This window comes from Pyxicephalus adspersus, chromosome 7 (assembly GCF_032062135.1).
Source record: "Pyxicephalus adspersus chromosome 7, UCB_Pads_2.0, whole genome shotgun sequence".
In the NCBI taxonomy this organism is placed as follows: domain Eukaryota; kingdom Metazoa; phylum Chordata; class Amphibia; order Anura; family Pyxicephalidae; genus Pyxicephalus; species Pyxicephalus adspersus.
The window spans coordinates 48,156,331-48,182,095 of NC_092864.1; the positions used below are offsets into that span (position 1 = coordinate 48,156,331).

Genomic DNA, 25,765 nt, shown 5'->3' on the forward strand with positions numbered 1-25,765 from the left:
AATTAATGCACATCATATAGCTGTATAATGTTCCTCAGGGATATCAGTCTTATTTGTTCATTATACTTTCAATTGGCATAGACTTTAATCATGACACCCAGGAGGTTTTATATTCTGTAATTGGTTTCCATTCATTATTATTATACCTTACATATCTACAATGCAGAAATAGGCACCTCCAGCCTGTTCTAATATTTCACATTTACCTGTAGAAAAAGTGGCATCAATTTATATATACTGCCTTACTGTGGATGTTAAACTGTACACCTGCTGCTATATTTTGATAACAGTGCTTAGCCATTTTCTGTTTACTTTAGGTAGGTAAGTGGTTGCTGAGGATCTGCTTTCATGGTCACTTACATATGTCTTGCCTAAGTATAGCCTTACAAATACTTACATATGCCTAGCCTAGTCAATAGAGATAATAGAGTTTCAATATATTAAAAATAAATTGTTTAGTAGATTTGCCTTTCTGACTCATGGGGTTGTCCAAATTTTTCTATTTGGGGGTGATGGGGCTTAAGGGAAGCCATTATTAGCAGAAAATTAGGTTCTTATATTGACAGTAATGGTTTAATCATCATTTTTTAAATAAACATACACATATGTTTTTGTCTATCACTACATTTTTCAGTAAAACTTATGTTGTATGTCTTTCTGTTTATATCATGTATTTCTATTTATATAAAAACTTGGTGATCCTGACAGTTCTACTAACCTCCCCCTTCAATTTTCACACCCCAGGATTAAAATGTATTGAAGTTGATACAGTCAGTTAGTTTGAATCCCCTGTCTGCAGTTTGGAAATACAGGACACTATGATTACACATGCCATGCCTGTATCTTCCACAGTAAGTTTTGTTGTGTTTATAACAGAGGCTCCCAACAGTAGCCTGACATGTCCATTTAAATATGAGAAGATCATAGACAGCACAGTATACAGTAATGATTGAAGACGTACAGCAATACAGATAGCCAGGGAATCCAAATTATTTTCCAATATCACAAAGCGCTGTGCAAAAAAGTTAGTTAACTTTTTCTTGATTTTCCTGAGAAAACACCCTGTTTTTTCTTCACCTCTCAACTTTTAAAAAACCCATTTAAAAAGCAATGTTTTTGTTAATTTTATTACAATATAGTGTGTGTTGAATGTAACGTTGTACTTATCTAACAATATGCATTTTCTACACTTTAACAGATAGTTTATATCAGACAAAAATGAGATTTTTATATTTAGTTAGAGTTACAAAGTAAATTTTGTTAAAATAAATTCTATATTTTGTTTAAAAAACAAAACCACTTGAGCATAAAATTTCATTATTACAGAAGTTCAGCTCTGTTCCATCCCCTTAATTGTCATATCTAATATCCTAGAGTACAATAAAATATGTATCCATCACTTGATAAATATATTCTAAAACGGCAAACTTGCATTCAAGTATGATAAGCGTGTAGGGAAATAATTGTTTATGGCGCACAGTTTAAGCTGTTCTGGTAATCATGTTGAAAAATACAATATTTATTCATTAGATCAAATTTAATGAGGCCTCCTGGCAGTAATTATAAAAATTACTGTAGCAGTAAATTACTAATGAGTTGTGATGTGCTCCCTACCTGTGAGGAAGGACTGGGGGTTGAAGAAGCCTGATATCCAGACGACACTTGGGAGACAGAGATCTTGAGTCCAGGCATCGAGTTCTCTGCAACGTAAAAGCAGATCGCTATACCTATAGAGAAAAGAAATTTCTCATTTAGGATACTTACAGTAAATGTGTCACATTTGTTTTCTTGCTATAAAAATCATACTTTTTCATAAATTAAAAACAAATTGGGGTTAAAAAAAATCTAGGTTTTATTTTTCAATGCACACAGAACACAAACACAGGACTTTGTTCAACATCTCTTGGACTCTGTAACAGCAACAACCTAAATGTTTAAGTATTTAGAATCTGCAAAATCTATGCACAGGATGCCAACATACTAACCATATCCCAAACAAATCACAGGAGACTACTGTCACCTTATAAAGTGTATCTTAACCCAAACATGTACATTTATATTATAGCTTATCAGTACTTAAATAGGGTGACTGCAATTATTTTCACCATACAGAAAGTACCTGATATTGCCAGAAATATCACTCCCTGGCTAGCTTGTGTAAAGTACAAATTACAAATAGGGGTTGCAAATGACAGACAGGTACAAACAATGACACAGGAAGAGGAGAGGACCCTGCTCAGAAGAGCTCACAATCTAGGAGATTGCCCCCCACCCCCATGTAATGTTTATGAACTGAGTAGGACTAGATAAAGGAACCACAAACATCAAAATCATTTTTGGTAAACGACTAAATCTATTAATCCACCATGTAATTCAGATGAACAAAGGCAGATTTGTTTGAAGTCCAGTCTGTGTGACAACCATAACTAATGGATACAGTGCAGAAAAAAGTGTCAATATGAAGGGACAGGAAACATTTAGTTTGCAGGATTACTGTGTGAAAATAATGAAAGAAAACCTACAAAACAACACATATGTAGCCACTACATGTATGATGAAACTGCCATATTTTACACTTCTGTGTTTTTAGATTTATATTGACCTAAACAGAAGATACCTAAACGATGGTGTTTGTGATAGGATCACCTGACAAATAAAGTGCAGATTGCAAAGATTGAAAACTGCTGAAATTACACCCATGTATTAAAGCTTATGAAACATGAGGCTCTATAGCAGTTACCCAATTTTAACCTGGCTCACAGTAACAGCTCACAGTACATTAGTGTGGTGTTCAGTAGGAAAAAATGCCTCTTAAATTGTTTGCCATTGGGAAGAATGTCATCCTTACAGATAACCAAAAAGATCATCAGTTTCTGTTAAACTGACTTGCCGAGGCACAAATTGCTCATTGCTCAAGGAATAGCTTGGGGACCCTGAGCCAGGCTGTCAAACAGGGAGCTTTCACCACTTGAGTTCTCAGATCATTGGACCTATCAACATCTATCCCCAACCTGAATATTAGTGATAGGCTGTCTAAAGTTTGGTTACAGCTAGGTGAAAGCAATTAAAAGGATTTAAACTAAAAATTATTTTTAAAAAACATGTTTACTTTTGCAGATGCCTCGATCCCTCCAGGGGTTTCCTGTATCTAGTCCACGTCGTCCTTGAATCCTCCTTCTTCCCACACAGAGGAAGTGCTGGGTGCTGCCATCTTCTTTCACCTTCTTCCACTCTCTGCCTACGTCACCTGATCTCACACTGCTCAGGTGCAGTGCCCATCTCACTACACATGAGACACATTAAAAAAAGAGTTTTACCCCCCACCCCCCCAAAAAAAAACATAAAAGAGTAGTCTACCCTTTTATGCAACGTAAAACATTTTAGTTTAGGTCTGTTTATATGTTTTCTGAATCCTTATTCTGTTTCTAATATTATAGTTCTTTTTATCAGACCCTTTCAGGGAGCATAAACTACATCAGCGCATAAAAGAGCAGTAAAAAATGTCAATCACTGAGGGGCACACTGTTATTGTTTCATAAATAGCAAATTAAAAAAGCAAATTATATGCCTCCATCATTCCATTGTTCATTTTTATCAAGGTCTGGCTCCTTTTTAAAGAAAGCGAATTACTAATCCTCTCAAAGATAAACAGGAAGTCAAAATAATGAAAATTTATGTTGAGTAGTTTTTTTCTTACATATAAAACAGCATCTCATCTCTACAAGCAATGTGTCATTACGTATTGTATGCCAGTGAACTCTGAAGCAATGTCAAAGAGAGAGCGCTTGTTAATGGAATGGAAATGTCACAATGTTGCATATTCTAAGAATGATGCTTAAATAATTCCAAGAAATGTAGACCTTGCTGGGAGAAATAAGTCAAAGTGTAGGGAAGATCGTGGCTTGATATTACAATAGTTTTGATGTCTTCAGGAAAGCCCGTCAGGCTGTAACACTACATAGATACTGTTACATTTTGCTCATCTAACAGATCAAATCTCAAGAAACTCCTCCTGGAGTGGGTCCAGATTAAAGAATAACTTTGGTTTTGTTGAGAAAACTACTGAGGTTTATATATATAAATGAAGAATTAGGATTTTTATTAAAGTTTATTGCCACCATTTTCTTTTTTGATCAAATTCTTTTTTTCTTTCATTTAACAGGTCCTTTCCAGACGAATCCCTAAATAGGATCCTACCTACCACACATATAATACAATCTGTCAGCATATAAGGTGTCGTAACATAGTGTAACCATGTATAACATAGTTTTATTACCCATTGATCTTGTCAAGAAATATTTTTTCCTCACTTGCTCTAACAGTATGACAACAATGTTTGTTCTGCAATTAAAAGGTAATAGAGTAGTCCTATAGTGTAGGGTAGTCTTAGGCTAAGTACACACAGTAGATGGTTGTGATCTGCATGGGTGAAAATTTGGCATTGTTGGCCCCAACATCATTTATCAATTTGTCATGGCAAATCAGTGAATGACTGAGCGGGATTGAGCTCTGTATTTTCCTATGGAGGTGGACACATCAGGGTGCCCCTCACTAACCCCCTCCCCCCCTCCCCATAGAAATGCACAGCACATTATGTTTAATTACAATTATTAATTGGTACTATAACGTGCCACAGAAAGAGTATTAGCCATTAGCAATCCCCATCAGAATTTTTCTATGGGGTCCTATAGTCTTTTGTTACACCCCATAATTGTGCCTCTTCAAATATGCATTCTTTACTAAAATCTAAGCAGGTAATAATGTTTCCTGTCTGTTCTATACAGAATAATGATATAATTTATGAAAAATGACACTATTTATTGTTTGAGGATAAGCTGTTTTTATCCTTGTTTCACAGTTAAATTGGTAATTAGTGAATTGCAGAATTCTTTCATAACTTTTTATCTATAGCCTGTGACTATGTTGCTCCAAGCTGTGTTCTTGCACTTATACTCAATCCATGTTGACGTTTTCATAAATCTCTGATTTTGGCTCCTTTCATATCTGGTCAAATACATAAAACACACAAAAAGCTACTCATAAAGCTGGGGATTTGGAACCCAGTGTTTATCTTGTAAAAATAATATAACTTATTCATTTTGCACGTAAACTTCAAAGCATTGGAATAGAAAGGGCCTCATTGTTCTGGTCACAGCTTGGAGCTGCTGAAGTACAAAGTCTGATCTGTGATAAGATCCAGCAGATCTGCAGAGCTTTGGAGTGCCGCTTCCTCACCTGCACCTTGTGACTTTTGTTCCACAGGTAGAAAATATGCAGTTACACCTGATTAATAAAACACAGGGCAAAGGCATAGAACTGACCAGCATAACCAGGTTTACTGTTTAATGTCAGATAGATAGATAGATAGATAGATGAGATATTAAGTTATTATTAAAAATATCCAGTATTTATATAGCGACCACACATTACGACAAATTATGCAGTGCTAGTCATGTCACTAGCTATCCACTAAAGAGGCTCACAATCTAATGTCCCACCATAGTCATATGCTATTACCACAGTTCAAGGTCAATTTAGAAGAGAAGCCTATTATTCTTGTGTGGAGTTGTGTGGAGGATATATGGATTGCTCATATTCTAACTATGGTTTTTATCAATAAACTACCCCTCAGGAGGTATAGAACAGGTAAAGGAAGAACAAAGTTTTGATAAAAGAGCTAGACAGGAGTAAAGGAGGTATAAACAGGGGGACAGGGGAACCACTGGATGGTAAGGGTATGGTTGGAAGTGATGCCAGTTGAATTATAGCTTTATCCATTATGCCTATTATTTTTAATGGCAACAGGGTGCTTCAAATCTCATTACAAAATGTAATTTTGTGACTCATTAAGCAATTTGGGTAATATGTTGTATGGGGTATTACATGTGTGCCAGTGGCAAGAGATTGCTACTCTGGCTGCTGTTAGGAGGAGAGATTTTGACACGTTTAAGTGAGTCAGAAATCATTGAAAATCATGCATTGAGACTGTTTTTTGCCAAAATGTTTAGGTAAGGCTGCATAACTACATGGCCATCTGGTCACGGTCAAGTGCTAAAATGGGGAATTCTAGTAGCTGTGCATACATGTTTTACTATTGGCACTACCAGGAAACCCACCCTAAGAAATCCCATGCAGTCGTCTTTTTCGACAACTCCTGTAAAATGAATTTAATATATAGTATAAAGGAGCGGAATATGCCAGTGCAGCTGCTAGGTACCCTCCCACACTATCAACCTATCTCTTTTCCACTCTCTAAATTCATTAAGCACACTTTCTTTTTTCATAATGAAATGAGTTGACATTTCATTAATTCAATTTTTAGTTTGTAATTTTTCTGATTTTAGTCACACCTAATACACCATTTTGATAGTCCTTAAAAAGTTTTTTGACAGATGACCATGCTAGTTTAGCCGCTATATAAACTATTTTATTTTAACTTTATTATATGACAAACTCATACAGGAAGAATGTATTGTAGGTTTCACAAACATGCAGCTTTTCATTTATGTTTCAACAAATTGGCACTGTTAAATTTTGGGTCTTCACTCACATTTTCATTTTCATGAGATCTTGGTGTAAATCAGTATAATTTTCCACATGATTACAGTACAAATAATCTTTAGTGAATTTCAGATAGTTCCATTTTAGGGTACGGAATTCAATAAATCACTTTTGAAAATATGGTCTGAAACCACAGTGCAAACAATGAGAAAGCAAGATAAATTTTAGATATTTGAAAGTTATTATCTGCAATAAATGCAGTATTCATTTAGAATCAATTTCACTAAAAAATGTGGAACTGAACTCGAAACGTGTATGAAAAGATGGAAAAGCCAAATTGTTGTTAATGATCTTTTTAAATAAACAAAAGCAATCATTCATACAGCTAGGGTATCATTGAGCTTGTTTGATGATATTGAGACTGTAACTGAGTTTTCATTACCCTCCTACTGTAGGTGCATCAGACTCCACCATGACTATGTTAATATTATGGTCTTTAAAAATGAAATTTATTCTTTACAATTTTAGGTATTTTAGACATCAAATTGACCATTTTGTTTATACTCCATATAGAAGATATGTTTTATTACCATAGAGAACCATATTCCATGGCTTTAAATAGCAAGGCTGTGTCCTAATCTTTGATGATGATTCATTGATAAAGGAAAATGTAGGAGAAATTATGTGTTTATTATGAAAGAAAAAGAGCCTAAAGGCCTACTATCCTAAAATCAGACAAAGCATTTTCTTTAAAGCAGAACTAAACCATGTATACTCCACCGTGGGCATGAATATATCTTCTTTCTTCTTCTCTTCCTTCAGTCAGCTTGATTATTAGCATTAAGTAAACTATTACTTTAATTTAAAAACTCATTGTATAGATGTGCTTTTCTGTAGCTGGGCACCTATCCACACAGCTCTGACCTGTCATGTCTTTTTTTTGTCCTGTTAACTGACTGAGGTCAGGCATTGGTTCACCATCTACTTCCTGTGACTACTAGTCCTGGCCCTCTTCATATAGACACATTGTTTCTTCTGTAATGTAGAGATTCTTGGAAATGTAGTCTAGCATCTATTGGTATTTCCCTTTTGGGTATCAAATGGTCCCATTTAATTGACCATTTGACTGGCTGCTTTCAGAAATATGAGAAAATGTAATGTACAAGCACATTTTCCATAAAACAGATAACCAGTCCACCATTTTGCTTTTATACTGTTAGAAATAAGGTGAATACATTCGTACAAATATTATTTGCTTTTTTCAGTTTTGGGTTTAGTTGAGCTTTAATGTTAAATGCCTTTTATGAAGTATGGTTGTAGGCTTTATATACAGGGGTATTTCTATTGTAGTACTGGGAGAGCACATTCTAGTTTTAGCCTGATGTCAGTAACCCCTGTTCACTAACATGCCATTTACTTCTCTTGCACATGCAGTAAATGGTCAATAGGGAAACAATCACATGGCAGATGTGCTTGGTAACAAAATGTAAGGAGACAGTAAATGACAATGTCGTTCCAAGTATACCAAGTCTGTGAACCACTGCCTAACTCTGCTTACCTTCTTCCTTGTCTTCTGACCTCCTCCCTGTAAATTATCCTTAAGGCAATAACTAGGAGTACTGCTTACAATGTTTCCCTAATCTTACTTGCTAGCGAATTGTACTATTCCACAAAGTAATTATCTAACACAACCCATTACCTTCTTGGACATCATCATATCATTTTTCTTTTCTGGGAGTATGTAATTACTGTCTGAGCTTGCCAAGCACTTCTACCCCTTTCCTTCCTAAACTCACTTTTATGTAACTTTTCACATTTCTTGGTATTGCTGACAAAACAAGATGGCGGCATTCAACAGCAGACATAAGCCTTTTGGAGGCCTACAAAAGGGAAGATTTTACAGGTAAAAACAATGTACATGTAATCTAATGGGAATACTGTTGTTGAAATGAATGGTCTGCTGATAGCATCTTAACCTTGCTTTTAAAGGAAGGCTTTGAAATACCTCCTTTCCACAAGGGAAACATGTTTTAAGGCAAGAACATCACATGAGCACCAAAGTTATAAAATTATCTTGAGGCAATTATGAGGCCTAAATAAGATGAATAACCAAAATTTGCTGCTCATACAAAATTTTTTTTATTATCCAAGGTAATGGGTGAAACTTTTGGCTGCAAATATTTCTGCCCTCTTTACAGGGAACCTGTTTATGACAGGCATTTCTGTCAATGTGCAGTGACATTTATATAGAAGTGGGGATCAGGTAACAGATCACCACTTTTTTGTTTGCCATTTTTATAATGTAATTTTTGGTAAAAGGCTATTCTTTCTTTTACAGTGGAATTTATGCTCTGATCACCATACCAAAAATGTTGTAAGTAAGTATACATGTGATGGCAAAAGTAAAACAGTAAAAAAACAGGCAGTAAGGTTTCTTAAAACTTTGTTTGAAATGTAAAATAACTTTTCATAGAGATCTTGTTCTGCACTAAATAGGCACCCTGCTTCTACTCTAGACTACATAGCAGCCATTATTTTACTTTAATTTACACCATCTTATTAAGTAAACACACATGCCTAAATTTTATTTTACTTTATTGGTAATTTTTGCATTTGTCATCCTTAAACCTCCCAGCTCTATTACACCGAATTAGCCCTTTGGCTCTGTTGTCCCAACATACCACTGAGCCAGACTGTAGGTTGATGGGTAAGCCAGCTTCGTCCACGTGTCAGGGACTGTATCGAAAAACAGAGCTGACTGCAGTTGCTCCATTTCAGAGGAGATTGCCAGCTCGCCCTAACAAAAGAAAACATGAACAAGCTATTTGCTTTTCAGATAGCAACTGTGATTCGATGACATGATAAATGGTAAAGAGCGTTCTTTCTTTTTCCCAGAAATACACAGGGTGCCGAAAGTTGACGCTTGAACAATGCACAACCCTCAGCTTTCAGCAGACACATAACTCATTTACTAAAAGGAATATTAAGTGGTAACAACACCTAGAGCATTTCAGATAAAGTGTCTTGTATGTTTGGGAGGAGTGCATAAATCAAAAGTGTTTTTCTGCATAATTATTTCTCAGCCCAGAAAGAAATCGCAGTAGAACATTATAAAGTAAATGCCATTTCTTTTGATGAACAAATCTCCCTTGGACTTGCTTTCTCTGAAATAATTTTGACATTGGGCCAACAGCTCTGTTTTTTAAAAAGGAAACACAAACAGGTAATGTGTAAAAAAAAAAACTTGTGGTAAAATTGAATTCAAAGTATTACCTGTTTGCTTATAATTACTTTTGCTATGTTGCTGTTTCCCAAATAACATTTATTGAATAACTACACTTTCATATAAAAAAATTGGTACCCACCTTCCTTATTGAATTTGTAAATACAAGTGCAGGCCTTGGCATATCACAATTCTCTTCTCTTCCCACAATGCAGTGTTTAGAGTATGAGAGGACAATCACAAGGCCCAAGCACTGACTCTCATTCTGTCTTTGTTCATAAATGCTGGTAATTTGAAAAGGAGAGAGCTAAAAACGGAGATTTTAGCAGTGGGCAAGCAGTGGTAACACTAGGTATAGCCACCTGTCACTGGCCAAAGTTGCAGGTGTCTTGGAACTATTTTTAGTTGTTTACTTTAGGTTGATTGATTTCATATGTATTGAAAACACACTGCATTTACTAATCTACATGCAAATTAAATCCTTTTTAATCCTTCAGAATTTTAGATTATTCATGCCAAATCTTAATGTTTGTAAGATTTAGGATTACCTTAAGGCCAAGATCCAGTTCCTTTAGAGAACGTCTGATCTCATGAAGTAGAAAGTTCATCCTCTCACACTCCTGGAAACAGACAAGTATATATGGAGAGCGCTCTGTTGTCTTTGAGGTTATATCAGACATATTGTACCCTTCGGGAAGTTTATCTAGAATGTCATCTAAAAATGTCTTAACCTGGAAAAAAATGTTAGTAGTTGAATATCTATTTAGTAGTTGAATATTGTTTAATATTTAATATATTGTTTAATAAAATTACAGTTATACATGTAAATCAATATGAATTGTCATATCTCTTATCTGTCTTCTTTAATATTGTTTTGTGATAATTCTGTTTAAGCCTATTTAAAGAAACCATTTTAGTATTTACAGAAACTGATGCAAAAGATGAACAATTCACTTGTGCACATTGACCAAAAACTGTTCTGTAGTCTATTTCCAAAGATTCAATAATTCCCCCTTTGGGCAGCTCCATATTGTCTCAATAAGGTATACCACCAATAAGTTATAACACTGCTCCATTAATAAATTGCAGCCCTAAAAAATGCAGTATATTAGCTCAGGTACAGTGGCGACATAGGGATTGGCTGGAAAGACCACAGGGTATAGCAAGGGACATGGTATAACACAGTGGCCCCCAAACTTTTGCAGGTCACAGACCACTAATCTCATGGACTCTGGACTGTGCCTGAGCGAGGAGCTGTGTGTCACTCAAGGGGGAAGAAACTCCCCTCCGAGTGATGTCACGATGTCATAACCCACCCACTCTCCCATCACAGTCTCAGACCTTGGTTGTGTCCAGAGACGTCCTGCCCACCCCCCTGAGCCTGGGATGTCTCCGGGACACGTGGTCCGTGGCTCTGGCCGGTGCGTCTTCTGACCCCGCTGGTGGGTGGCCGGAGCTGCAGCCCACCTGTCAGACGGCCTACTAGTGGGCCGCTGACCGGGGGTTGAGGACCTCTGGCATAACACATGCAGGAATTGAATATAATAGCTGTAACTATAACTCCAAGAAAGAATGAAAGCTAGAGTTCCCATTTGTCTTCTTTTACCAGGGTCTCCAATTTTTTCCTAGTGGCAGGGTTGGTTTAAGGGAAAAGGGCAGGTATATATGGTAACTGTGTCTATGCAGATTTTCTTTTCGGTGATACGTTGTTTGTTTGTATACAGACAACTGAATTTCTATGGAATAGAAAGCTCTGTTAAACAGCCTTACTTATAATGAGTGGAAGCTGTAGAGGTCATCTGCAGGAACAGAAGAGGTTGGGACTCTGGGGAGGACGGGAGAAGTAAACCTGGATGCGTATCAGTTTATTCTAGCACTTTAATTCCCCAGTGGGCTTAGTAAAAACTATGAGCTTTTTATTTCGTAAATCAGCAGTTTTTCTGTGCTTTAGTGACTTAAAATCTGAAGGTGTTAAAAACATATCAATAAAACGGAGGCTTAGTACAGTAAATTTATCACACTGACTGTGGATTCTGCAAAAAAGAAACTTACAACATAAAGAATCATGTAAACAGGTTAATTAATTCTTCTACAAAAAAGACATCCTTCCTAAGATCACAACCATACTGCTCATTAAACTCTTCATTATAATGACTTGTCTTTGATAAGTAAGGGTCTGAGTTGATGTTTTCCTTTGGGAGATTTCATTTCCAGCCATTAAAGCCTTGCTGCTATATTTTGGGTAGTTATAAATGATAGTCCGATGACTTTACAGACTTGCATGTAGCAAGAAAAGTGGGTAAACATCTTATATTCATAATGGCCAATGTGCAGGCATGGTCCATAGTTTCAGATAATAAGTCCCACAAACATTGAGAATATGTACTGTGTCTAGCAAGATTAAAATGAATGGGCCACATAGCAATATAAAAATGAAATAATGAGCATGGAGCCTAACTGTACACTATTTAAACTTTCACTTGTAAAAAACCCATTAATAACACAAAATTGGTGTTGTAAATACATCCAGGAAAAGAGGTTAAGATGAATATTGGTGCATATTAGATTTTGTGCACGTCAAAGACAAAAAAGCATGAAGGGTACAGCAACAGGCTTTTTTTTTCAATGTCCACTACCAAACTTACATATACTTACCTTTCCTTCCTTACACTACTGTTACATTTAACCATTGGCAGCAAAAGAAGAAGCACAGTGTTACTGGCCAGGGTCCACTGTACACAAAAATGCTGCTCGCACACAGAGCAGTGACCCTAACATACAACCTCCAGAAAGGAGGCTTGGGAGGTTACAGTTCCATTGATTTCGATTTGTATGGAAATCTTCTTTTATTTAAAGGTAAAAGCTAGCTTTAACTTTTCTTTTACATATGTAGATACTCTTATTCTATGCTAAAATTGATTAGATCCATTTCCCTCCACACTGTGACTTCCAAACAACTGTTAGAATAGGATAAGGGTGGGGTCTGTAAAAGAGCATAAAGTAGTGATAATGTCTGCCAGATCTCCCCCTCTCCAATGTAAAGTTGTTTCATTGGTGAGAGGGATCTGGGGAAACCCTCGCTAGGGTGTAGTGTACGAAAAAAGTTAGAGAGCTGCACTGCTCTCCAGAATTCCAATCAGTATCTCTGTGACGTTGGGGTACTTTAAGGAAGTTGCCTAGAGTTCAGTTTTTTGTATTTCAATCTTTTTATTGAAGTTTTAACAACTTTCCAAAAGAGTAAACAAAAACAACCAAAAAAATAACACACATAACAAGACAAGCATAATAGAAATTGCCCTTATCAGGCAATTGGATAGAACACAAATATAATGTTTTTAGACAACAAACTATAACAAAAATGAAATAAAAACAGGAAAATAATAACATCAAAAAACAGAAAGGACATTGAAGGGGAAATAAAAAAGGGAAACGGAGAATTACATATCTAGAAAATCTGTTAATAAAAAACTAAAACCATTTAGGACCCATTGTATGTTAGCCAGGATTCTCATATAGGCTCTGATTTATAAAAGTTCTCCAAGGCTGGAGAGAATACACTTTTATCAGTGAAGCTGGGTGATCCAGCAAACCTGGGATGGATCTGGTCCAGGATTGAAAACATTTGCTAACAAAGAGCTAATGACTTTTAGGAAATCCATTCCAGGTTTGCTGGATTACCTAGCTTCACTGATGAAAGTGTATTCTCTCCAGCCTTGGAGAACTTAAGTAAATCAGGGTCATAGGATCAAATTTGTCTAAAGTGTGACTAAGAGTGTGAGACAGTTTGTCATTGACCATAATCCAATTCAACTTTGAAGTTAAGGGATCCCTAGAAATAGTGTACTTATTCCAAGCTTTAGCCAATGTAATACGAGCCACGAGCAGAAAAAGTTTGGCCCATTTCTTTATATATTTGGGGAATTGTTGGTACAGCCTATTAAAAAGAGCAGCTTCATGTGATTTTTCAATCTCAATCTGTGTAATTGAGGAGAGAAGATTAAACATTTCTGACCAAAAGGTTTGGGCTATGGGACAAGACCACCATATGTGCTCCATCAAACCTCTTGCACCACACCCTCCAAAACAAAAGAGAGAAGAAGAGGGCTTGTATTTGGCTATTTTCTCTGGGACTAAAAACCAGCTTAAGATAACTTTGTAATTTGCTTCAACCAACACGGAATTGATGAACACTTTCGACACGGAATGCGCTAACTCACTTCACTCCTCCAACTCCCAAGTCTTACCCAGATCTACTTCCCACGCATGCATGTAGCAGAGTTTTGCGACCGGAGCCACTATGGCTGCACAAATAAGAGAGATTTGGCCTTAGTGACTGCTATAGATCTGCACAAGCTCTCGAGTGATGTAGAGCAGAAAGGAGGGACACCTGATCTGAGTTTGGAACTTACAAATGATTTCAACTGCCTATATCTGAAATACTCGCTTCCCGGGAGCTCCCTTGTACTGCATAAAAATTGAAAACTTAGCATTCCTCTTACATCTTCTATATCTCGTAATTGTAGGAAACCTTTTTCAATCCACCATCTAAATCTATGTCTATCTTTACGCGTAAAATTTAGGGTTGTCCCATGGGGTGTTATTGAAGTGTGCAGAGATGTTAGTTAGGGGTGGGATCGTAATTTGTCCCACACCGAGAGAGAGTAAGCTAAAGTGGGACGCCTTATTCCTGGTCTAACTCTTTTTGGGCACCACAATATAGAATCAATTGATGCCATTGGAGCGGCCAATGCTTCTAATTGAACCCCTTGGGGTTTGGCTCCTTGTATATTACACATAGAAATTTGCACTATATGGGCTGCTTTAGCATATTGATGGAGAAGAGGCACCCCTAGACCACCATAAGAGTGTATTGTGTATAGGCTGGCTTTTTGAATCCTGCTCCTCTTCCCTCTCCTGGTGAAATGTAATATTTAGGCTTGAAGCTGATTTAAAACTGGACTAGGCATTGTTATTGGGAGGGTATGGAAGAGATTCATAATTTGCAGGAGCACATTCATTTTTACAGTGCCTATCCTTATGAACCACGAGGGTGGAGATTTGGACCATCTCTGTAAATCAGATGCAATCTTTATAAAAAAGACAAAAAATTAGTCTGATAAATCGTTTGATATGTTGGAGTAAGTTGGATTCCCAGGTATTGTAGTGATTTTTCACCCCATTGATAGTCAAAGTTGGCTTTGATTAGGTCTACCTGCTCTGCTGATAAAATAACGTTGAGCGCTTGTGATTTGGAGCTATTAACCCCTAACCCCGAGACTTTGGCAAACAAATTCAGCAATTTGAAGAGATTAGGAAGCGACACAGGAGGGGATGTAACATACAATAGTATGTCATCAGCGAAAAGGGCATATTTGTGTTTGATATCCCCACATCAGATACCCCTAATGCCCTTACTAGAGCAGACGGCTTTTGCAAGTGGCGCTATGGCCAAAGCAAACAGCAAGGGAGAGAGGACAGCCTTGTCGAATGCCTTTCCTAATAGCTATAAGTGGAGAAAGATGACCCCCCCAAAGAAATTCTGGCTGTGGGAATGTCGTATAAGGCTTTCAATAGATTCGTGAAACCCAAAACCCATTTTGTCCAATAGATCCTAGAGTTCAGTTCTAATAGAGGTTCATGTGGGCATATCACTTTGCAGCATTTGACACATTTCCTCACAGATGGGTAATGGTATAATTAAGATCTAAAAGCTTAGAAAATTAAATCTGTAAATGGACAGAGAACTGGCATAAATACCACATCCAGAGAGTAGTCATTATTGATTTACAATCTAAATGGTCTAAGTTTATTAGTTGTGTACCCCAGGGTTTAGTGTTGGGACCACTGTTGATATATAATGATTTAGATTTGTTTGATATCAGTGATATAGAATTTGGAATAAAAAGCACTATTTCCATGTTTGCAGATGACACCAAACTATATAATGGAAGTCCATATGGGATGTCTATAATCTACAAGCACACCTGGATGTACTGTTTAATTGGCAGCCAAGTGGTAATTGACATATATTATTGAGAAATGTAAAGTTATGCACTAGGGGGCTAACAATATTCATGCTTCATACTATCCAGAGGGAATGCATATGGGTCAAAAATGGAGAAGGATCTAGGGTTTAGGTAGATAATAGAGTTAATATTAGAATGCAATGCTAAGGTACAATTTCTTAATCTAGCAAAGTACTTTATTGTATGAAAAGAGGTATAGACAGCAGAGAATGGGAAATAATCCTACCGGTGTAGAAAGCATTGGTGAGACCTCATCTGGAATATGCAGCCCACTTTTGGGCACCATAATGAAAAAGAATCACATCAGAGACTGTTAATCCAGGAAATGTCCAATTGCATCAAGGAGGGTAAATTGAACCATGTGTTATAAGTGGGGTTTTCCTTCCTCTGGATTAAATGTGCATATATGTAGTTGAACTCAATGGACTTTTGTCCTTTTTGTCTTTTTTTCACTCTGACTAACTGGGTGACTGTGCAACATCTTTCTGTTTTCAGGAAGCTATATTCAGCACCCAGCTTGCCCCCCCTCAGCAGCGGTCATAATGTGCCTGCAATGCACAGAGAGGCATAAAGGCTTTCTGATTCCTTTGCTTGGTCTATATTATGGCATGTAAAAAATATAATTAGCATGTTGATGAGCAGAAAAAGAAGAACCAGGAAAGACAAAACAATAAGCAGAATAAACCCGAGCTTTAATGGTTGTTTTATCCTGCATTTGCCAGCACTGAGGCATAACCACAGCACAGGAATAAGCTGAAGTACCCTAATAGCAGTGAAAATAGTCTTCACAACAAATATTACAGATGTAAGCTGAAATAAAATATCATGTCATATGTAAAGATCAAGTACGCTGAAACCTGGCACCGCAGGGAATACGCAAAGAATACAATGATGTACAAGCTTCATCTGACTAACCTTTTCCTCCTCTGTCTGAGGCGCTCCTTCCCTGCTTATAGAATCTCGTGACTGCAATTCTAACAAGGTGCGGAAAAGATTGTCTGAAGTCACAGTTAAGAATTCAATCTCTGCATTGGGGTGGAGGCCGTAATGGATGGGGCTCTCAGGTGGCAACATCTCATCAATGTATCTATGGTAGCCTTCATAATCAAGGTTAGAGGGTATCACAAATCCAGGTGCCAAGGCAAGCTTCCTATCAAACTAGGGGAAAAAAAAGAAAGAACATTGGAAGCAATCATCATGTCAAGGAATACATTTCACAATGAATCTCTTTGGGATATTGTTAAATGTTTCAGCAAAATGACCATCAATGACATTATTTCACAAAAATCAACCAAGCTGCTAAGGCAGAAACCTTGTACTTTCACATCCGTTTCTTGCAATCCTTTTTTATTTTTATTTTTTGTTTTTCTCCTCCCCCCCTCCTCCCAGTCCCCGTGCACTAGGGACCCTTAGATTTGTGCTATAAAAGAGTTTCTTTGAATATGACAGAAAACAGAAATAATCCTTCTTGGCGGGTGGCTACAGATCCAGGTTTCCTGCGCTTTCACCAGCGGGAACCCTGTCCTTAATTCTCTTGTCCCTGCAATTCTTTTCAGTCATTGTTCCAGGAGATCAAGAGAATGTCTGGCTCAATGCATGCTGCTTCTACTGCTCCGTGCAGCAAGTTTGACTAACTTACAGCGTGAATAATACTAAGGGTCAAGTATTTTAAGGCTTAAAATATGAGGCTGGAATGATATCATGCAACATAAGGGGCCAGTTGATGTGGCGCTCTAAATCTCATCAAGAGATAAAATTGTTGTAGTACAGTGATGTTCGGCTGCAGGGGTGGTAGCGGGTTATACGTATGTATTGTGCGTTCTTTTGTTGATAGTGTAAGCAATTATGCTTCAAGAGCTTTTTCAAAGATTATATTTACAAACATTTTCATGTTTTCACTACTGATACACAGAAAGGAATCTGTACATCATGGCACTACATCACCTGCATCACCTGAAGCTCCTTGTTGCATTAAAGCATATCTAATCTCAAAACCAAAAATGCAGTATATTGCAGTTTGCCAGTCTTTAGATGGTGGCTATATTTTTCATGTATATTTTGTATTTATTTTCACATGTTCTAGGATGGCTACTCTCACTTAATGTACTGCATATATAAAAGAGCAGAGTTGTTACCTTATGCTCATGCTCATATGATTGTGGCACATCTTTCTGATTTTATCTCTATTACATTATGGATGGGGGAATTTTACAGAAAAAGTTTACAGAAAGTGATATATGTTGAAGTAGAATTCAAGCAAAGGTGATGTTTGTATGAGTAGGCAATAATTAGAGTTTCTTTGAAGTTATGATGTTGTCTGTGCTCTTTTAGTAATAAAAGTTCATTGGGACAGAAAGTTGGAGGATAACTCTGCACTTTTAACACAGACAGCAAAAAAAACTGACAGATGTGCTGGTATGTTATTATTCATTGTGTCTTCAGGTAATAATTTCCCCTCACTTCCTGTCCTGGTGCTACAGTAGGAAGTGTCTGATCAACTAGGGCAGAGGTGGGAATATGAATGGGGAAAATGTTTTAGGATATACATTATCTTTCTTACTTTTCAAGCAACTAAAGTGTCCTAGACCTATATATTGTAATAATGTTATTTAGAATGTATTTACTTTCAGTAAAGATAACAGCATAAATCATGAACAATCATTTTTAGAATGGATTTATGCCTATTGTACTGAGTTAGGTACCATATTTATTTCCAAACATCCACACTGCTCCCACCTATTGGAAAGGGGACATTTAGGGGACACTCACAGGAAACACTCCAGCATGTCTGATAAATGGAAGCAGCCTACTTGCAGTATTTGTCGTCCCTGTTCATGCATATGATTGTTGTTCACATTGATACATTAGGCCTGATTTATTAAAGCTCTCCAAGACTGGAGAGGATACACTTTCATCTGTGAGGCTAGGGGCCAAAGCAAACCTGGAAAAGAATCTGATCAAGGACTGAAAACATTTGCTAGTAGCAAGCTTTGCTTGCCATACATATACTTCCCATCATCAAGTACAATGTGGAGTATCAAGTTGGAGAATAGTAAGAAGCACATGTCCGATCTCCATTATAAATGGGACCCACAAAACAATACAACTATGTGACAGACTTTTACAGTGCTTTTCATTTATCAATCAAAAAAGGGTGTTGGATGAACACTGAACAGAAGAACAGATCATTGCCTTTAAAAAAAATGATATTTGGGTTCTGTTGTCCAACACAAATCCAAAAAGAATGGCCATAGGTAAAACATGCAGATCCCTATTTCCTTGTTGAAACTGTGTCCCAGTTGGGTTAAAGCACAGATACAACCCAAAATTACAGTGTTTAATTCCACATTCAACCACTACTATTGTACAATAAGCAATAAACCATTTTTTTAAACTATTGACATATAAATAATTTCTGTTTCAAGGCAAGGGTACATAAAGTCTTACCTGGTCAGAGAAGTAATCATTAACATTCTGCCACAGAGAATAAGAATCTAATGCTTATTACATTTGAGACATGCTTATTACATTTAAGAGAAGATCAGCCAGGTTTGCATTCTTAAATGATCAATCCCATTTTATGCTGGCTTGTAATTCTGTGTTATATATGTCAGATCTATTGTCACATCTGACCAAATGATTAAGAACCAACCTCACCTGATTCAGATATGTCTGTATATAAATTAAATAGGCTGTTTACATAATTCTGAGAATATGATTTGTTGTTGATCTACTAATGAAATTATTATGAATAATCTAGATACGATAATGAGCACTTGGAACAGGTGTCTTTTTTTTAACCATAGGATATGTTCAGTTTAAATACCCAACCAAGATTAGGGGATTAGAGGTAAAAAAAATTCTGTAAAACCTGATTGGGTGTTTGAAATGAACATTGGGGCTAGAGTGAGAATTACTCCTTTAGTATACCAGCCCCTATCTATTTACGCTTACCCTTCTGCAGTGAGCTTTAAACGCTTTTCACCGTTTACAGAGTCTTTGTTGCAATTGTGAAATGAGTCTGACAATGTTCATTTCAATGGAAATCTCCTCTCCCGCGATGATTGCATGTGTACAGTGTGATTATCCCTCTGAGATGTCGCTGACACAATACTGAGCAGGAAGTGTCGATAATGAGGAAGGTTAACACACCATGGTTTTTTGTCCCATCACGGATATGTTTGCGTTACAATTAAACATGCCACATAGAGCTTTGATTGTCCCAGCAATATGATTGTCATTTAGTTTAATTGCAACATGGGCGTAGTTATTTACAGAGTTCAGCTTCTCAGCATCTCTCTGCTCAATGTACTCGTTTTACAATAAATTCGTAAAGTCTGATACTCTGAGATAGCAGGCCAGTAATGAAAAGGCAAGGGTAGTTTTATGGAATTATTTGTAAATGGTCTGCTTTTCAAAATCTTTCGATAGAGGTTTATATTGTTTTGGAAGAGTTTAATTCTTGTGAGCAATCATTTAGGGATGAAGTATCAGTTTTATGTTTTCTTTCATAGCTGTTTTCCTTATTTTTTGCATTCTAGCTCCAATACTTTGCCTTTTTTATTGCTTCTAAAAATTGTTTCTGAACATGTAGTAGATGGGTTTTTACTATACATTTTATTGTATGGCTTATGACTGTCACTGTACAGGCATACAACTGACACACAACATAAGGATTCAAGGAATTAAAGCTGAACCCAGAAAGATATAAAATGAATTCACTGATGCCACTATATATAATATTCAACATGTACCTAAATGTCTTTGTTGTAAATGCCAAGCAGTGCAAATACCTACCTGAGTGTGACTTTGTTTTTAGTCCCTAAGTCCACTGCATAGCGAAGTTCATAATGGGTTAGAAGAAGCAGCACAAACAGCCACTAAGGTGCTCCTCAGCACAAATACCCTACTGATAGGAGAAGGTAGCACAGTGACAGTGAGAAATGCTGACTGACATGCTTCTTTTACTTTTACTGTTCTTTTATATGGTTGGGGTGAGGAGGGGACCTGCAAGTGAAATAAAAACTATAGCAGAGCAAGATCAGGTCCCTTCACATGTGCTGTTTGACAGAAAGTTATGTGACAAATAACAAATGTGCAAATCTCAGAACTATGTGGACAGAAATCTTTTGGCTGATAAAACATATGTTATATATGTACATTTAGTTGTTAGCCTGGTGTTTAGCTTTAATGTCAGATTTGTATGTTTTTTAGAACAGCAGTGGCAACCCAAACTGAGGATCTTAGCAAGGTCACATTCTTACATTCAAGGAATGCTGGACTGCAGGTTATTAAAAAAAGTTAACGATGCAGCTTTTCCTAAAACATTTTATGACCTGTGTGCTTACTATCTGTCTATGAATGTTTATATATCTGTTTGTTTAGGATCATTAGATAGCATTACTCAAACATTTATATTGTTTTATATTGAACACTGGAAATATTGTCAGTATACATTATAAAGAAAAACAAATTTCCCTATATTTTAGCATACAATGGTGCATGAAACTTTTTGAAAAGGTTATTGAGCAAGTCAAAAGCAGGAATATTAAACTTTGCTATTTGTAATACATTCACAATTATGCGCATAAATCTGTACAGTGTGAGAGTATGTGATATTATCAAAACACATACACACACACACATTACATGTATATATATAAAAAGAGAGAGCGAGAGAGAGAGAGAAAGAGATCCCAATAATATATATTAATTGGTTCTGTATATGTATATAATATTTTCTTTCATTTACATCAAGACAATATTTATACTGCATGTGTATCCAGTTATTTGCTGTTTTTGCTTTATTATCCATTCCTTATAACTGCTGTAACAAAAATAGAGCCAAATATTTTAAAGAAAATACACATGCACACAACAACACACTCATGCACAATGACACAATTCTAAAGGGGGCTATAGACAAGAGATAATCTTTTCCAAAATGTCAATTGATTATATGTGTGGATCATCTATAGCTTCTGCATATACTTCTCAACCAATTTTAGGAGAGGGAAATTAAATGGCCAAGAACGATTTGTGTAGCTTATCACTGGCATACATGTGTAAGTTTAAACTACAATCATTCTATATAATAAATTGTCTGAGCTGGAGCTTCCAAATGTCATCTTATGTCGACGTAAACAAGTAAACACAATGGTGAAAACAGTTTTTGTTTGTTTTTGTCAATATGTTAAAAGCTCCTGTCTTGTTGTTTAAGGGCAAAACATAAGATATTAGTGAAATACATGGTTTTAATGCTGCGATCCACATAATCTTTAGAGGAAACTGAAATGACATTTACAGCATGGAGCTCTTAGTCTTAATACATGTTCATTTGATTACCACAAAGCTGGTTATTTTATATAGAGAAAAAAGGTTATTCCTTAAAAGTATAAAAAAAAAGTATAAAGCCCAGAAGAGGGAGCTCTAACCCTGTATTTTAATCAGAGGTACCTGATTGGGCTGCATGTACTCCTCTAAGTATGTGCAGCACAGTCTTCGGTCCCAGTCATCTGTGATGTGCCCACCATACATTATTTCCCCAAAAAGGTAGCGGAGATCTTCCCAGGGAACCTGAAAGTATATCAATACTGTTATACCGTGACCAAAAATGCTTGTTTTGTTTTTGTTTATTTTTTTTTTATCAGAGCTCTTTTTTAAGATGATCACAGTTTGGTGAAGATGCCAGACAAATTAGGTTAAAGCAGTACACATAATAACCAAGCATAACAAAATGCAAACAGGTAAGATAAAAAAGTCATTGCCACAATTTATAAAGATCAGCAATGGGACTTATTAAGGATTATACTGCACATCGTACCATATCGCCATTAACATGGCAGTTACAGTCGCAGTTTGAAAATGCAATCTGACATATCACCCAAATGTAAACAACTCTGGACCTGGCAGGGCCGCTGTTAGAGGGGTAGGGGTAAGTGAACAGTTGTCTAAGGCTCCCACCTTCTCCAAGGCCACAGTAACCTGAATAGCAGGGTTTGCAGGGGTCCTGAACGCTGTGCTTTAGGAACCTTGCTTTATTTTTGCCCAGAGCTCCATTTTTTATATAATGATTCCTGACAGTTGGGTTAATTTACTAAGCCAACAAAGGCTTTTTTACATTGCAAAGTACATGCCAGTAAATAAAAAGTACTAGTGTTTACTTTCAATACCCAGCCATGTCCTAAAGACACAAAAATTGATTTTTGCTACTCAGTAATTTGTGTATTTACATCACAGCTTTACTTTATTAAGTAGAATTCAGTTAGCAATAACTTCACTTTCTGGAATAAACATTCACTATGTGAGCTGTGTGAGCAGCCTCTACAATATTACCGGTAGTACATTCCTCTTAATGGGTCTAATTTACTAAAGGGGCAGAGAATGTTCACTAAGGTTACTGAAAAATGTTAGGCCAAATAGCCAGTCCAACAGTAGGATTTAAAAAGGACAATATTTTATGTGCACAATGAGATAATTCATTATGTAAATGTAGTGAAATAAATTAGCTTTCTATTCTGGTTGTTACAATCAATACAAAGATGAATGTAGTTGGAAACATTTATTTATTTCCTGAAATAAATCCTATCAAAGGAAAAATATTGAACTTGTGACATCAGTGAACAAGTATGCAAACAGTAAAGTCAGGATAAAGTTGGAAATGCAGAACTACCTAATAGTTTTAGGTCAATTCCCTCCAAAGCATTGAAGATAGAGAATCAGCATGATAGCCAGGCTGCTAACATTCCCAGGCACGCTGAACCCCTATGTTTGTTTGAGCACAGTTCTTTAAAAAAGCAACTCTATTACAAAGAAAGAAAAACCCCAGTGCTAACTAGCATTATAAAGCTAAGTAGAAAAAGCTTTTACTTTTTGGTAATTTATGCCCTGGCATATTCAGCAGCACCAGGCATCAGTAACACAGCAAGTATTTACAGTTATAGATAAAATTGGGCTCTGAGAAAATATAAAGATATTACAGTATAAGTCCTAGCTGACAAACTTAGAACAAAAACACATATAGAGGTTGATTTTCTAATAGATCAGAGACTGTTCACTTAGTAAAGTTCATTAAGCTAAGATAATAGGGTAAAGCTGGGTTCACTTTAACCAATGGTATGCTAGCAAGAATTCTATTTTCTTGCTCTACATGACTGTTCAGAGTGAACATAGGTTCAACCTGTTTTCTGTCTTTCACTTTGCAAAATAAAATATTTACAAAGTGAACATTCACTTAGCTATGTGACTAACCTCCACTGCTGTAGCAATTCAACCCCTTTGTCTGATTAATGAACTGCTGCAGGTCAGAATGCTTCTTTTTAGAGGACAGATAACCACATATATGGAAACTAAATATGCTAGAATTAATCTGTCATACAAAGAAAGAGATACATTTTGTTCTAACACTCGTAATAAAACAGAATTATATTTATGTACAACAGTGTTAAAATAAATGGAAGAAAAATAAAATAAAGTTCTCATTTCCATGCTTATTTTTGGCTATTCACAAATACAATAAATTACTTTTCTAGGTCAGACGCTGTACCTGTGAGTTTGCTTCCAGATAGTTGTAAAGAACATTCACTGATATTGTGAGGTCTCCGATGTTAAAGGGATATTTTCTATTCCACCCCTGGGGACCAAATTTACGCCGTTCAGCCACACAGGCATGAAAATAGCACAAGGAGAAGAAAATGCTTTTAAACTCTTGCTCTCGTGTACACTGGTCAAGGATGTTCTGCAAGACAGCAGCAGAGGAGACATTTTTACAATCCTGTCAATGATCTGTCAATTCCTACCAACAATCTTATGCAGTCTGAATATAAACTATTGCTACTCTTGCTGTATACTGCATGAGATATCTGTATGCTAGAAAAGCAAATCAATGATACAATTTACCAGCACTTAAATTCCAAGTGGAAATCAATCCGCAGGAACAAAGATTCAGGTATTAATTGTAATGACCAGTATTACTGTCAAATGCCTTAATTATGGAATAAAATACGGGCAGTCTGTAGTTTGCAACTGAATTCTTAACCAGTAGTTTTAAGCAGAAGAGAATAATGCTGCATATATAGACAGTCTTACATTCCTGAAATTTTCTATATATAATATACTAGGATATTCAAGACTGTACAGACCAGAAATACAATGCATTTCTATTTTACAATTTGATTTTCTAATAAAGAAAAGTGATCATTTGCAAGAAACTATTGGCATACAATTGATACACCTCTCATTTATTCAGATGAACTGTTTTGAACAAAATGCTTTTTTTAAAAACATATATGAAATTATCCCAGAGTCAGATCAGACGCATGAATGTGAAAATTTTAATATACTGTCCAGTGATGCTTTGCTGTATAGCAGATACAACCTAACTTATCCTGCTCAGTATTGTCTCACTAAGCATGGAACAGATATAAAAGAGATCTGACATGCTTCAAAGAATTTGGATAGTGGATATGTGTTTATCATTTTTTACAGTATTTTTGCATATAAAAATTCAAAGAGCACAAAGTGCCTTTACTGTAACAAATTAGGAAAAAAAATAGGAAAAAAATGGCCAGTGTCACAACAAGACACTCCTGTAATCTGTGACAACTAGGGTTTCTGACACTGAGGTGTTTCAGGCTCCTCTAATATACAATTTAGTGCTAGCAATAAAATTTAGGTAAAGCCAAAGTAATTTTTGTACACTTTTCTGGCATCACCTTTTTCCTGACCTGCAAAGCATGATTATTAAGGATGAAAGTTGGAGTAAAACTTGTCTCACATATTCACCTGTACACAAACATAGGTTTTATTATGTTCAGATTGCACTTTTCTATTAACAAATAATTACTGCTAAAATTAATGATTATTATCTAAACACATACACTGTTTATTATCAGCAAATAATGAGGATCTTACACTGATTAACAGTTTTTTCATGTTTATTGTTTCATTAAGAAAGGTTTATGTAGCACCTCATTTGAATTATTCAAAAGTTCAAGTTTATATTCTACAAGGAAAA

The 25,765-nt window shown here is 36.2% G+C and overlaps 1 protein-coding gene across 1 annotated transcript in view; it reads right to left on the reverse strand.

Annotated features, from left to right (window-relative positions):
* LOC140336042 (dynein axonemal heavy chain 11-like) overlaps nucleotides 1-25,765 on the reverse strand; it is a 182,173-nt gene that overhangs the window by 3,199 nt on the left and 153,209 nt on the right. The window contains exons 62-67 of the mRNA XM_072419096.1: nucleotides 24,296-24,487; nucleotides 22,207-22,326; nucleotides 16,666-16,908; nucleotides 10,273-10,455; nucleotides 9,183-9,298; nucleotides 1,615-1,727 (exon numbers count right to left, since the gene is read on the reverse strand). Coding sequence (XP_072275197.1) covers nucleotides 1,615-1,727; nucleotides 9,183-9,298; nucleotides 10,273-10,455; nucleotides 16,666-16,908; nucleotides 22,207-22,326; nucleotides 24,296-24,487 — 967 coding nt within the window. The remainder of the gene's footprint in view (nucleotides 1-1,614; nucleotides 1,728-9,182; nucleotides 9,299-10,272; nucleotides 10,456-16,665; nucleotides 16,909-22,206; nucleotides 22,327-24,295; nucleotides 24,488-25,765) is intronic.